This window comes from Vollenhovia emeryi, unplaced genomic scaffold (genome assembly GCF_000949405.1).
Source record: "Vollenhovia emeryi isolate VEMERY1.0 unplaced genomic scaffold, V.emery_V1.0 DF939856.1, whole genome shotgun sequence".
Classification (NCBI taxonomy): domain Eukaryota; kingdom Metazoa; phylum Arthropoda; class Insecta; order Hymenoptera; family Formicidae; genus Vollenhovia; species Vollenhovia emeryi.
The window spans coordinates 1-14,819 of NW_011966510.1; the positions used below are offsets into that span (position 1 = coordinate 1).

At 34.1% G+C, this 14,819-nt stretch overlaps 1 protein-coding gene across 1 annotated transcript; it reads right to left on the reverse strand.

Moving 5' to 3' along the window:
• Positions 1 to 671: 671 nt before the first annotated feature.
• On the reverse strand, positions 672 to 3,618 carry LOC105556666 (putative DNA helicase ino80; the record flags this gene model as incomplete). Its single annotated transcript, XM_012003760.1, has 2 exons — positions 1,362 to 3,618; positions 672 to 980 (listed from the first exon to the last, which is right to left on the reverse strand). Coding segments are annotated over exons 1-2 (2,566 nt in total), but the record flags the coding sequence as incomplete, so codon positions are not given.
• Positions 3,619 to 14,819: the final 11,201 nt, after the last annotated feature.

Consider the following 14,819-nt stretch of genomic DNA (forward strand, 5'->3'; position numbering starts at 1 on the left):
CCATTAAGAGTTATTTCTTGTATTTATGAATATTTTAAGACTTTTTTTGTGGCATTTCCGGTTCCTTTAACTTCTTTTTTTTTCACTCCCTAGGCATTCTAATTTACTCTAATTTTAATTAACCTTATTATTAACTTACAATTTATTAATTTACATCCATTATATATTTTCATATTATTTATTATTATTTCCTATTATTATTAATATGTATATATATGTATAGTATTATTTACATATTATAATAATATATAAGATTTTCGGAAAGTGGAAAGCTAGCTACTGTGGCGGGTTTTAGGGCGATCTGATTCATTAAGTCTTTTGGAAGTGGAAAAATAACGTCTTATAGATATTGAATGGATAAAAGTACAGAATTTCAATAGTTTAGGTGTATTGTATTTTTGTTTCCTGATTTTGAAATTTTGCCGGAAATCACGGAAATTATAAAACCCAGATCGGCTCAAAGTTTACTTCTTAAATGCTTTTTGGTAGCTCTCTATGACCTCTTTTTCAAATAAAAGTTTTTTCAAATTTGTGATGCTCTTAGAAAGATTTTATTATAGCAGATTTATGCTGGATTTTACTTTGAAAAGCCAGACCACAGTGTGGCCTTTCGAACTGTCTTTAAAGACTATTAGCAACTTTGAACTCCCCTGCACACAGCTTAAATTTACCCTCACCCCTTGCAAAAAGACCAGTTAGAACATCAAGCCACTTGTCTTCTTTTGAATCTGCAGACATACCTTTTATTACCTTATTTTCATTTAGCAAACTCTGTACTAAACGTTCAAGTTTATGTCTGCTAGCATTATGAAACATAGGTGGTAATTTGTGCCGTTGTTTGAAGATGCCAGGACCACCTGTATGAGTAAATGGATGGCCTTCTTGGGCTGAAAGTTTAATGTAGTGAATAAGTATATTTTTTAACTCTTCATTGGAGAACTTAATAGCATTAATTTGTTCAGATATATCTTCTAGCAAGCCTGTTGGTGAACGCAAATAAGTTCTTACACTTCTGTCTGCTGCCCCATTGGACTTAACTATTGCTTCCTGATAAATTGTACTATGAGTTCTTTCAAGCTTTAGTGTATTATATTACAGGCGCTAAGAAGGTACCTAGAAATCGCTTAAAACGTAATTACAGGCTTTTTGCTTACCAATGAAATATAAAACACAAAATATAAATCTTTGTCTCCATTATACATGATGAAATTGGAGACGTAAATTTTGATCTTTGTCTCTATTTTGAACTATTGAGCGGTAGTTATCTGGTTCTTTACATTAAATAACTCAGCTATATTATAGTGCATTTTTTATATTAACTAAATCTCTTAATTGATCGTTGTTAAATTCTGTAATCCAACTCTCGCCACTACTTATAGTTAGGCTTGCTAATTCCTTCTTGCTTTGAATCATCTCATCAATACGCTCTTCAAATGTACCTGTTGAAAGTGGCCTGTACACCATGACATTACGTTCTTGCCCGATACGATAGGCCCGATCTGTTGCTTGTGCTTCCACTGCTGGGTTCCACCATAAGTCATAATGTATTACATGATTTGCTGCTGTTAAATTAAGTCCTGTTCCTCCAGCTTTTAAAGACACTATAAGAATGTTGGACTGGAATAAGTTTTGAAAGTCATTAACCATTTCGTCTCGTGCTTTACGGGACAGTCCTCCATGTAAAAATGGCACTTTTGATTCAAACCTTTCTTCAAGCAATTTAGATATAATTTCACCCATTTCAGTGTATTGAGTAAATATCAATGATTTTTCTGCAACTTCACCAATACTAATCAATATTTCCTCAAGCATCTGCATTTTACCGGATTGTTCAATACTCGCACGCTTTTTCTTGCCAAACTGTGATGGATGGTTACAAGTTTGCTTTAAAGCATTGATAAGTTTAAAGATTAGTCCCTTACGTTCAATCCCTTCAATTTTTTCTATCTTCTCCATAGTTGTATCAACAACCTTTTGATAAAGAGCTGTTTGCTCTGAAGTGAGGGAACAATAACGATTATTCTCAATTTTATCTGGTAAATCCTGAATAATGCTTTTATCACTCTTAAGCCTACGTAACATAAAAGGGCTAGTGATTTTCATAAACCTTTCTAGACAAATTTTATCTCTTGCTTTTTCAATCGGTGTTGCAAAGCTGCTTTTAAACTGCTTAGGGGTACCAAGATAAGATTTGTTGATAAAATCAAAAATGCTCCAATACTCAAGTAACCTATTCTCAACAGGTGTGCCACTCATTGCTATCTTATGTTTTGCTGCAATAGTTTTAATTGCCTTGGTTTGTTCGGTATTAGAATTTTTTATATTTTGTGCTTCATCAATCACGAGCAAAAACCAGCGAATTTTATTAAGTTCTTTTTTATCACGACGTACAAGACCATAGGATGTGAGAGCTACATCATAATCACTTGCCAATTCTCGATTTTGTCCGTGATAGATGAAAAGCTTTAATTCTGGTGCAAAACATTCCATCTCTCGTTGCCAACTACTTAATATACTTGTTGGAGCTACTATCAAAACTCTATCCCGATTTAAAAATCCTGCATTTTTACAATATAGAATAGCTGCAATAACTTGTATAGTCTTACCAAGACCCATATCATCAGCAATTATGCTACCAAACCCACTTTCTATGTTCTGTACAAGCCAACTAAACCCACGTTCTTGATATGGGCGCAGTTGTGCTATTAGATTATTTGGTGTAGTAACAGGTGTGTAAGTATTAAGTTTATTAAATAAGGTTGTAAGCTGCTGATCAAATGCTACTTTAGCCTCATTCACTTCACCTGTCAGGGCAGCTTGCATGAGTTCTGCTTGACTCAAATAATCAGGCAATTTATCAAGTTTTTTTAATAAAGCCTCTACCTCTTTATCACCTAAAAGCACGTACTGATCGACTATTTGCACAAGCCCTCGGGAATCTTTTAGCAATTTTTTAAATTCTGTAATGCTTGTTTTTTTATCACCTATTGCTATTTTCCAATCAAATTTTAATAAATTTTCAAGAGTTAAAAAGCTTTCGCGATCTTCTTTTATTTTATCTTTAGTAGACAAATTAAGACTTAATTGTGGTTTTAAGATTTTTTGTAAAGATTTCGGCAAAATAACTTTGATACCTATTGCTCTTAGTACAGGCAAGATATGTAAAAATAATGGTGCAAAATTATCTAAATTAAATGATAATGTGCTATTATCGTCAATCGACTTTTCTAGTTCAGGTATATATTCAGACAAAAGTGCAAGATCAGATAAAATACTAAGCTTTACGTTTTGATTAGAGAGTGCTTTTTCCAGCTTTATGAATGACTTCTCATCATCCAGTGATAACTGTACCTCAAGTTCAAATTTTTCATTGTGATCTTTTATCATTAGATAGAATTTGTAAGGCTTATCTGCTAAATAAAGGCGTGACAACCAGAGATTAATCGCTTGTGGTATTTCTTTGTTGCCAAATTTAGTAAACTTGTATGAATTTCCAGTAAAGAATAATTCAAAGATGTCCTTATCTCCATACTTATCCAGAGATGCAGGAAAGTTATCTTCTATATACCCTAAAAGGATGAAAGAGATAGCAACATTTACTTGTTCCTCTGGTTCCATAGCGATTTCTTGATATTTGATCAATAGAGTTTGCTTGGCAAAATTAACGTTTAGTGCTATACTCTAGTAATTTTTATGAGGTAAAAATGGTTAGGAGTTTATTGGGCAGGCTTACGTCATCAGAAGAAGATGCTACAAAAGAAAATAAAGTTAAAAGTAGGAAAAATTCTGGGGACTCGGGTATTGAAGTCGAAGATTCATTTGTTGTAATTCCTGAAAGTTTAACTTTTACTAAAATAATAGATATTCTAAATAATGCAATAGAGCGTAATAATTATGGAGAATTAGATAGAATCGTACAAGACATTGAAGGTTATGAAGGCCAATCTGTTACACTAGATAATGAAAGCTTCAGAGATTTTTGTTTAAAGCAACTTGGTTTAGACTTACAAAACAGAGGCGATCACCAGCATATATATTCAAATATACTGTTACAATATAGTTTTGATCAAGTAAATAGTTATCCAGCAAAAGAGCTGGTACTTTCAGCAATTGCAGCTAATAACAAACTTGCAAAAAAATACCAGGACATACTTTTGCTGAAGGAAATTTGAGTCTTTTACCTCTACTTATTGGCAGTCAAAAATATATTGCAGCTTTTATAGAGAGATTTCCTGACCTTTATATTGAATTAAAAAATCAGGTTGTACAACTTGTTGAACCTAATAAGATTGGCTTTTTCTCAGTTATAGCACTAAGACAAGAGCGAGAATTACTAAGTACAGTTCTTATTGAGTACGTCTTAAAAGATCTTGAACAAGTGCTGCAAACAAGTAGCTTTAACCCTTTATATGGCATGCTTGAAACAGCATCTCTCGCTAAAAATAAAGACTTTATGAAGATAGTACTGGATTCACTTGAAAGATATATTGATGATCAGGCTAAAAAAGATCTATTAAAAAAGTGTATTGTTACTTTTTTAGAAACTGCAATAAGTCAGGAGCATGTTTCAATTGTTGAGTACTTGTGCAGAGAACGTATTGAAAAGAAAGGTTCAATAATTCAAGAAATCTATAAAGAAGCATTTGCAGATGAGAAAATTATTGAACAAATTAAAAACCAGGTTCTAAAAAATATTGATAGTGCAGGTAATGAACGTAAGGAAAAAAAACAAAAAATTTATGACCTAGTTTTGCAAGCCGCCTCATGTACTGGCAGTACAGATTTTATAATAAAAGTACTAGATTTAATTAAAAATGATCCCAAATTTTTAGGCGATACAGATAGGCGGACCTTCTTGCAAAATAGTCTAGTTACTATTTTAGATAATGTTATACGTGAAAAACATTCCTCAATTATTCAAAATGTGTATACAAATTTTATATTGAAACTCGCTGAAAATTCAGGAGTGGAGTTTTTAACCATCCAACAAAAATATAAAAACGCTTGTCATACTTCTATAAATGTAGATAACAGTGTCGCCAGTCAGCTTAATGAAAAGGAACCTAATGGAGGTGATTCAAATCTAGAACAAGATGAATTTGAAATAACTGATATTCAAGAAGAGCAAAGGCCAGGTGCTTTAGGACTAAACAAAACTGAAATTGCAGGATTTAGCCAAGAGAAGTTATTAGAGATGACCAATTTTATTAAGGTAGGCTATTATGTTGGTGATTATAATCTTAATAATAAAAAGTTTTCTGAGTTAGAGGAAAGATCTTATAGAGTTCCAGCTAAACTTAAGGAAGAAGGTTATAAAATAATTCAATTCTATAATATGCGTGATAATGAACAACCATATCGACATGCTGGTTATGTTTTTATAAAAGATAAGGGAATAACTATAGTTTACCGCGGTAGTCGTAATTGGTTTGACTACATGAAAGATGCTGAAATGATTTTGACTAGTTCAGATGAGCTTTTGCCTGAAGGTGGAAAAATCCATTCAGGTTTTTACTCTTTATTTAAAGATTCTTGGGGTAGTGTTTATGAGATATTAAAAGGACATGCTAATGATCAACAGTTAGAAATTAAAGATTTTAAAATTAACCTTACAGGTCATAGTATGGGAGGTGCTATTGCCACCATAGCTGCTCTATGTTTAAGTGTAAGAGAGGGTGCAGAAGATTTGCATGTTGCAACTTTTGCTTCTCCAAGGGTTTTCGACTTTTCTGCTGCTGAGGTTTACGAAGAGCGCCTTGGAAAGAAAACTATTAGAGTAGTTAATCAATCAGATTTCATACCTTCATTACCACTTGGTTCTATGGGTTATAAACACGTGGGTGAACAATTAAGAATAAGTAGTAGTTCTTCACTTTATGCTCATTCATTAGACATGTATCGCAATCTTATTGCAAATCTTGAACCTGACCAATTTAAGTCTGATAATAGTGTATCTATATACTATTATCTTTCTTACTTTGTTACAGTATTGTATAATGTATCCACTGTACCAAGTTACCTCATTCCAAATACCCATTCAAATGGTGATGAGCAATATTTTAAACAAGTAAAGAACAAACATAAAGATGCTTCACTTTCTGAAATGATGAAATATTCTGGATCTAGTAATGAACAGAAAGTAGTAATTTATGAGGATTCTGAATCTGGTGAAGACGGGTTTATAACCTTTGTGATGCCATCTTTACATAGACATGGAAGAAGTAAAGGGTTAAAAATTAACCCTCCTTATATTGCTTTTTTTGTTAACAATAATTATCTCAGTGGAAAGGAAGAACTTGCTGCACAAACTCCTCCAGTTACATTGATCGAAGATGATGTGGCTATAGTAAGTCAAGCTTCTACAAGTAATGATCAAACAACACCGCAGCAGGAAAGTGTAGTGCTTTCTATAGGTAATAGTACAAGTAGAGCTTTATGTGTTGCAACTTCGGATGCTCAACAGGTTGTTCCTCGTGGAGGGACTGTTAGTACTATTGAGGCATTAAAGAATTTGCCTAACAACAGAACAATTAAAATTTTTCTCCTTAATGGTCAGAGTGTTGCTCAAATTTTTAAAAAGTCTGATCGAGAGGCTGAACTTTCTCTCCCTAATGGTAATACCTATGAACTTGATTTACATTTGATTAATGAAGAAAGTCTAAAAGTGCTATTTAATAAAGAAAATTCAGTTCTAGCTAATGCTATTAATGATTTTTCTACTGTTAAAGTGCCAATTTTAGAACAAAAAAGTGGTAAGAATGAACAAGCTCCTATTCAATTAGCTGGACATGTAATACGAGAGGATCCCATACAAGTAGTACAGCCGAAAAGTTTAGTAAATTTAGAAATCCTTAACGAACATCATTCTAATATTACAGCTAATACTAACGATGAAGGTGTTGGCACTACTATAAATGATCAATCAACCTCTATTATCAGTAGCGATGGTAGGAATAAACAAACTCCTATTCTAACAAGCCCCCCTATAGTTCCAAAGAAATCAGAAGAACTTGCTGCACAAACTGCTTCAGTTACATTGGTCAAAGATGATGTGGCTACAGTAAGTCAAGCTTCTATAAGTAATGATAATCATAGTAATTCAAGTAAAATTCAGTTAAATGAATCACGAACTGGTAGTGATCAAGTATCCAATCAATATAATATAGCTGTCACAAATGAAAATGTTAAAATACCAATTCTAGAACAAAAAAGTGATATCAAAACCAACGGCAAGCAGTCTACTAATCCAAACAATGGAGGTGTTACTGCGCCATCTGTTCAACTAGCTGCACCTAAAAGTGTAGATAAGAATAGTGGTAAAAAAGATACACAACCAAAACTAATACCAACAGGGGTACCTTTAGTATCTAGTAAAGACTCTAACCGAGTAAATAATGTTCAAGGTAACAGCAAACAACCTAGTTATCCATACAAAAACAACCCTGCTCCACAAAATGCAAAAAGTAAGTTGCCTGTGATAGCTGCTGCTATGTTAGCAATAACCGGAGTTGCTACAGGGGTAGCTATTACAGTTTACTTGGAAATGTTAGCAGTGGGGATAGCAGTTGGAGCTTGTTGTCTAGTTGCTGCTGCAATCATATATTACTGTAACAGATCTTCAAATTTACTTGAGGGTAGTAATGTTAAACCTCCAGCTAGTGCATCTATTGTATAATAAGTTGAAGAATAAATATAGTAGTTTACCATTTTATAATTTATTATCATTATGTTAATTATTGTAAAATAAGAACCAAAGCCTAATTTAAAATGCGTACTCGATAAATACTTCGGCAAAAGTACTATTGCTGATGTTTCAAGTAATCTACTGCTTACCAGTTATGATATACACAACAACTGTCCATTTTTCCTTAAAAGTTGGAGAGAAAACAGGAATTTCATCAAGTTAAAAGATGCACTTAGAGCCACAACAGCAGCACCAACATACTTTGCACCTAAGTATTTAGAAGTTAAGCAAGAGAAAAGAGTGTTAGTGGATGGAGGAGTGTTTGCCAATAATCCAGCGGCTTGTGCGTATGCAAATAGCAAAAAACTTTTCCCTAATGAAGAAATGGTGCTGGTGTCAATTGGCACAGGTCGGCTTATCTAATCGAATAAAGTACAGAAAATTAGGAAAGATAGCATGGATAAAGCCCCTATTAAATGTGATTGTATCCTTACGTATCTGTCGTCCATTACATTACCTAGTTGATAATTCACTACATCAAGGCTTTTTGCATATTCTCTAACCCATCTAGGTTGAATGACATATACTTTGAAACCATGGTTTAGTAAAGTATAAGCACATAATTTTTCGTACCCACCGGTTGCTTCAAGTCCAACTCTGGTAACATTATGTAAACGTAAAAAGTCGAGTACTTGATCAATAGCTTGTACGTTATCTTCAAACGTTTTATAATGACCAAGTGGATGAATGTGGATATCTAATTGACTTTAAAACTCAGATATAGCTCTTTCTACATTTTCTATACGCTGATGTTTGTTGTTGATTAAGTGTTTCTTTTGAAACATCAATACCAATGAAAACTGTTCTAGCCATTTTTGTACCTATAAATATAATCAAATAATAATGTAAATGCTGTACAGGATTGTGATTCGATCTTTTAGATCCCCCTACCGTTCGTACTCCATTTTTTAAAGCTAGGAGTGTGCCTACGATTTCTATCAATCAATCCAATTGACAGCTTGCTCATTATAGCCTTGCGGCTTTGATTTAATACACAATCCAAATCGGTCATGAAAAAGGCAGAGAAGCAGAGAAAATTGAGGTCGCAAGGAATCTACTTAAAGCAGGAGTTTCTATTGACATTATAACTCAAACTACTGGTCTTTCTGTTGATTATATTGAGAAAATTCAAGAAAGGAAGTTTTAGCCATAATGTTTTTTTATTAAACCCTCTATTCTAGTAATTTTAATATTGCAATCCATTCTAATGTCTGTACAATGCCTTTTTTATATAAATACTTAATAGGAGGGGTTAATGCCAACACAGAAAGAGCTTCGGGCTACAATGTCCAAAAAATTACAGGAAGCTATTAAACATCCAGATCCAACAGTTGCTGCCGGGAGGAAGTCAGCTATCAAGAGATGGGTGGGAGTCCTTCAAGATAACTTTATGGAGCACATAAAATACTTTAAAGATGATAAGCTGAGGTTTTTGCATGAAGTGTTCCAAGATGAAGACTGCTGGTCAGGTATAAGATTAAATAATGCTGCTTTAGGTCAAAGGTTTACTGAAGAGAAAATAGGTGGGGTAGATAATCCACTTTCAGAATATGATATAGCTTGTAGGTATTGCGTAGTAGATAAAATTCACCATCTCTTTCAAGAGCAGTTTGAATCTTACAAAGGTAGTTTTTCCTCGAATGCAGTTGATGGTTATGGTAATCCTGTAACTGACATATACATAAGAAACTCACTGTTGAACGGTATGAAAAGGGAAGATCCTGTATTAAGTTTCTGGATCGATAGAGAATCTGGGGGATTAAAGCAGCCAAGTAACGCGTCAGAAGGTTTTGACAGTGCTGTAAAACTTGAATGGAGCGAAGGAGTAGAGTATTTTTATAATCATTTAAAAGAAGAAGATAAAGAGAAGAAGCTTACAGAAGCTATTATTGCTCTTTCTCGTCCTCAATCTGTTGAGAAAGATGCTCCTATTTTAGATTTTTGTATAAATAAGATAGTCGATAAAGATACTCTTTTACAGAAATTATTGCAGAAGGATAGAGGGGTATATTTCCTTTTCAGTAGATTAATACGTTCATGTTTTTTTGATACGGTTCATGATTTGGTACAGTATTGGTCTTATAAAGGAATTTCAGCACGTGGAGATCATTCAGAGAAAATATTCTCACAGCAAAACTATGAGATTCTTCTTTCTTCACTTTCAGATACAATGTTGAAAAATCCTGAATCAAATGTTCAAGCTAGATCTGTTATTATGGATATTTGGGGGTGTAGTAGCTTAGATGAATACAGAAAGGCTGCTGTTAATACTTCTAATTATACAGTTCCTACAAGTGGTGTATTTGCAGGGTTAATAGTCAATTGGAGACGAGAAGACATTTATAAGACTGATGAAGAAAAAGAAATAGAGAAAAAAGAAATATTAGATATGATGTCATTTGCCAAAGATTGCTTTCCTGAAAAGTTTGAACTTTTTAAAGAAGTCATGATAAAAAACCTTAGATTATGCGGTAGGGAAGGAAAGAAGAAAGGTGTAGATTACGGCAAGTTTGCAGAAGAATTATTCTCTGAGTTAGAGAAAACAATTTTACCACCTGGAGGTGATGGTCCTTGTAGTAATTTGCGATCACGATCTAAAGCTCATGGTAGTAAGAAAACAACTTTGCCAGTTGATGATGCTCCGCAGTCTGAGCTTGGAACTCCTAGTGTAAGTGGTGTTTCTTCTTATAAGAAAAAAAGCATCTTTACGCTTAGTGGTATATAAGTAATCCACTCATGAACTCTTGGTGTTTCTGGTTATAGTAAATAAGGGGTATTTTGTATGAGTAATGGTGATGGGCTTATTAGGAGTTTGGTGGATGGAGATCTTGAAGGATTTAGACAAAGATTTGAATCTTTTTTAGATCAATGTCCATCTTTCTTGTATCATGTAAGTGCAGGTCGTTTCCTTCCTGTATTCTTTTTTAGTATGTTTTCTACTGCACATGATGCTAATATCTTAAATGCAAATGAGAGAGTCTATTTTCGTTTTGATAATCATGGTATTGATACACATGGTAGAAACAGAAAGGCAGGAAATCTAAAAGTTGTTATTTTAACTCGTAACCGTGACGGACAGCAAGTTGTCAGGTGTTACAGCATTTCTGATCGTCCTAATAGTGATGGGTTGAGGTTCAGTACAAGGGAGAGAGATTCTCTAGTACAAGAAATTATACGGCAAAATCCAAATTTAAGGGAAGAAGACCTAAATTTTGAGCAATACAAAGTATGCATGCATGGAAAGGGCAAGAGTCAGGGAGAGGCAATTACAACAGTATTCGAGGCGATTCGTGAAAAAGATCGTGAAGGTAAGGATAAATTTGCCAGATATTCAGCATCTGAGATTAGTCTTATTAGATATATAGAACGTGATAGGCTTAGGGAGATTAATGCGCCCGCACCACGTAGTGTGTTAACAGTTAAGGAAATAGAGAGGATGCAACTTGATCAAAATCAGCTCGGGCAACCTAATGGATTGGTCAATTTTACACGGGTTGCACAAGATCAACAAGGGATTGACAACTTTATGGAAATACTAGCAAGTGATGACGAAGAAAATGTAAGAAATTCTCTCCAGGAAAATATTTTAAGATACGTAACTGATACCTATAATAATTATAGGGCGCAGATAGAAAATAATATTGAAAATCGCAGTCAAAAGTTTGAGAGTCACGGGTTTTTATTAGGTTTCTTAGCAAATTTTAGTCATCGCTACACAATAGGCATCGATCTTGACTTATCTCCTAGAAACTCACATGTTGCATTTCTTGTACGTCACCAAGCAGAAAGAGAAAATGTTCCTATTGTTGTCAATCTTGCTACAAGAGCACCTTCCAATATCGCATTAAACCGCGCCAGAAGTCACGCTGAAAGATTGCATATTTTTTCATTTATACCTATCCATACTAAATCAAGAAATACTGTCTGTGTTGGATTAAATTTTAATTTAAATCTAGATCCTTTTAGTGTTGATACAGTAGGGCTTCAACAGGATAGATTTCCTTTAGTACAAAGATTATTTGAGTGTTTGGAGAATGGAGGAATTAGAGAAAATATTAGAGATTTCTTGCTTCAACATCTTCCTAATGAAATACCAAGGAATGCAGAGAATTATAATAGAATATTTGATTGCATAACTGGCTTTGCTTTTGGGAGTAGTGCTTTTGATAATGGGTATATACCAATACAAAGGAATGGAAAAAGAAGTAGGTTGCAGGCAACAAAACACATATTCAGATATGATGATCCAGATTTAAGAAGATGTTTAACTATGGTCTTTCATGTTCAAGGTTTGCCTATAGTCATACTTGACGTTAGAGCTTACAATGTGCAACAACAAGGGGCAATCAATTTAGAAAATCTTAATGTTGGTAGAAATAATCCTAACGTTTATAGAGTATCATGTATACTTAACAATCAAGATAATCAAGTGCACTTAAATACCCGTGTAGATAATCTTGGTTTATATCGCGGTTATCAAAATGCAAATAATTTTCTTGCTGGTGATCTTATACAAGTGCCTAATGCTGAAAATGTACATGGTATTTCAGAAAGGGTTATGAATGATGGCTGGCAAAATAGAGATCAGCATAGAGTATTACTGATGGCTATTTCTAGAGTATTAATGCCAGAGAATATGAACGGTGATGCAATAATAGATGTAGATAGCAATGACAAGTTTAGGTCTATGTTACATGGTGTATTTTATGCTAGTGACGATCCTGATAAAGTGCTTACTGGGTACACAGTAGGCCAGGCATACAGTTCTGGTATAAGAATGGAAGAAGGAAGAGTGGAAGAAGTACGCACAAGAGTTACAAAACAGACATTAGACCTTTTATTATTAAGGCAACCTACAGCAGATACTCATCCAATTGGATATGTATTAGGATTTGCTAATAATGCAGAAGAAGTAGCACAAAAGGAGAATAACGCAAAAGATCGAATAAAAGAACTTATGAACAAGCAAAGGGGATATTTGCCTATTACTCCTGGAAATGAGGTGGTTTTATCTTCTGCTGTATTTAATGCAGGTGCACAGAGAGTAGAAGATCTTATATCTATTCCACAAGAACTATATATACATAGGCTTGACCGCAGTACTAGAGGATTAGTGGGACCTGAAAGTGTTATTGATGAAAATCCACCAGAGGGTCTATTATCAGATCAAACTCGTGAAAATTTCAGGCGCTTTTACACGGAAAGAAAACCAGGACAGAACTCGATTTTTTTGCTTGATATAGATGATAATCTGCACGTTCCATTTAGTTACTTGCAAGGTACTAGAGCACAGGCAATAGAAACATTAAAGTCAAGAATAAGGGGAGGTGGTACTCCTACAGCACAAAGAATATTACAACAAATAAATGCTATCCTTCGTAGAAACAACGCTCGTGAGATAGAAGATGTGCATGATCTACTTGCACTAGACTTTGCAACAGATAATCAAAATTTTCGTTATTGGCTACAAACTCATGACATGTTTTTCGCTGCACGACAATATACTTTCCATGATGATCGATCTAATCCAACTAATGATCGTCATGATTTTGCAGTAACTTCAGTAGGAGTTGATGAAAATCAAAATGACCTAACAGGTAGGGACTTATTAATTAGTCACATAGATAACTTTAAACAAAAAGTAGATTCGGATGAAAAAGATAGATTAATTGCTATTATTAATGTAGGTAATCGTCATTGGGTTACATTAGTTATTGTCCACCAAAATGGAAATTATTATGGGTATTATGCTGATTCACTTGGTCCAGATAGTGGTATTGACAATAATATTCGAGGAGCTTTAAGAGAATGTGATATTAACGATGATAATGTCCATAATGTTTCTGTTCATCAGCAAACAGATGACCATAATTGTGGCATATGGGCATACGAAAATGCTAGGGATATTAACCAAGCTATTGATCAAGCTTTACAGGGAAATAATAACTTTGGAGAAAAAGGTGAAGGTATTATAGGTTATATACATGGTCTTCTTAGTGCAGGCATTGGAAATGACGCTAGACAATCTCAAAGAAATGAACAATACTTTAAAAATCGGAGAAGAAATATTTCACAATTATTCCAAAATGATCCTCTATCTTCTCCTAGGGGTAGATTGATTCAAGATCATCCAGGAATTCAACATGAAATTGATCCATTACTATTACAATTTTTAGAACTCCAATATCCACAGCGTGGAGGTGGGGGAGCATTACAATTAGGCGGAGAAAGAGTGATATCAATTGATTTTGGTCCACAATCTGCATTGGATGAAATTGATGGAGTGAATAGAGTTTATGATTGTAGCAATGGTAGAGGCAGTAGGTAGAGGTAATCGGTAGATGAAAGGAGTGTAACAAAAACCTTATGCGTCAAGTAGAGATTGTAAACAAATTTAAAGAAGTTAAGGTGGGTAACCTGTTTTTTTCTACTTGCAGCAATGTTTCAAAAAGTATATGTGTCGAGTTAGGTAAAGTTGAATGAGGTTCTTAAATGAGCAGCTATTAATTTGGTAGTATATAACATTAATAAATTTAAACGATGCAACCATTTCCAGCAACAAAAACCGCTACCCGTGAGAACAATTTTTCTTGGAATCGCTTGGTTACCGCTTGTTCTGTGCAAACTTTTCTTTATAGCAACCTTACTATATTGCAAAACCAGCTATATTAACCTATTTTCACCACATTTATATACGAATTAATTTGTCTAACTTTGTTACAACAATTTTACGTTTTTGTTCACAAAATCCTATTTTTACGCAACGCGTTCTCACAAAGGTAGGTACTTTTTTGTGGTTTTGGAAGGAGTAAATAAATAAATTTTCTGCAACACTAAAATTAGATATTTCTCTCAAAAATATTTTATCCAAAAAAACACCTTTTCTTTCTATTTAAATTGTGATAGGATTACAAGAGTTAGAATGAGGTATGGTATGCTACCAGAATCAAGTCAGAGCTCGGTTGAGGAGTCCAATCATAATAAGGTACCTAAGCAGGGTGGTCTGATTTTCGTAGGTGACCGGGACATGTCTGATTCGGATGGGTCGAGTACCCCGATTCACCTGGGCAGTCCG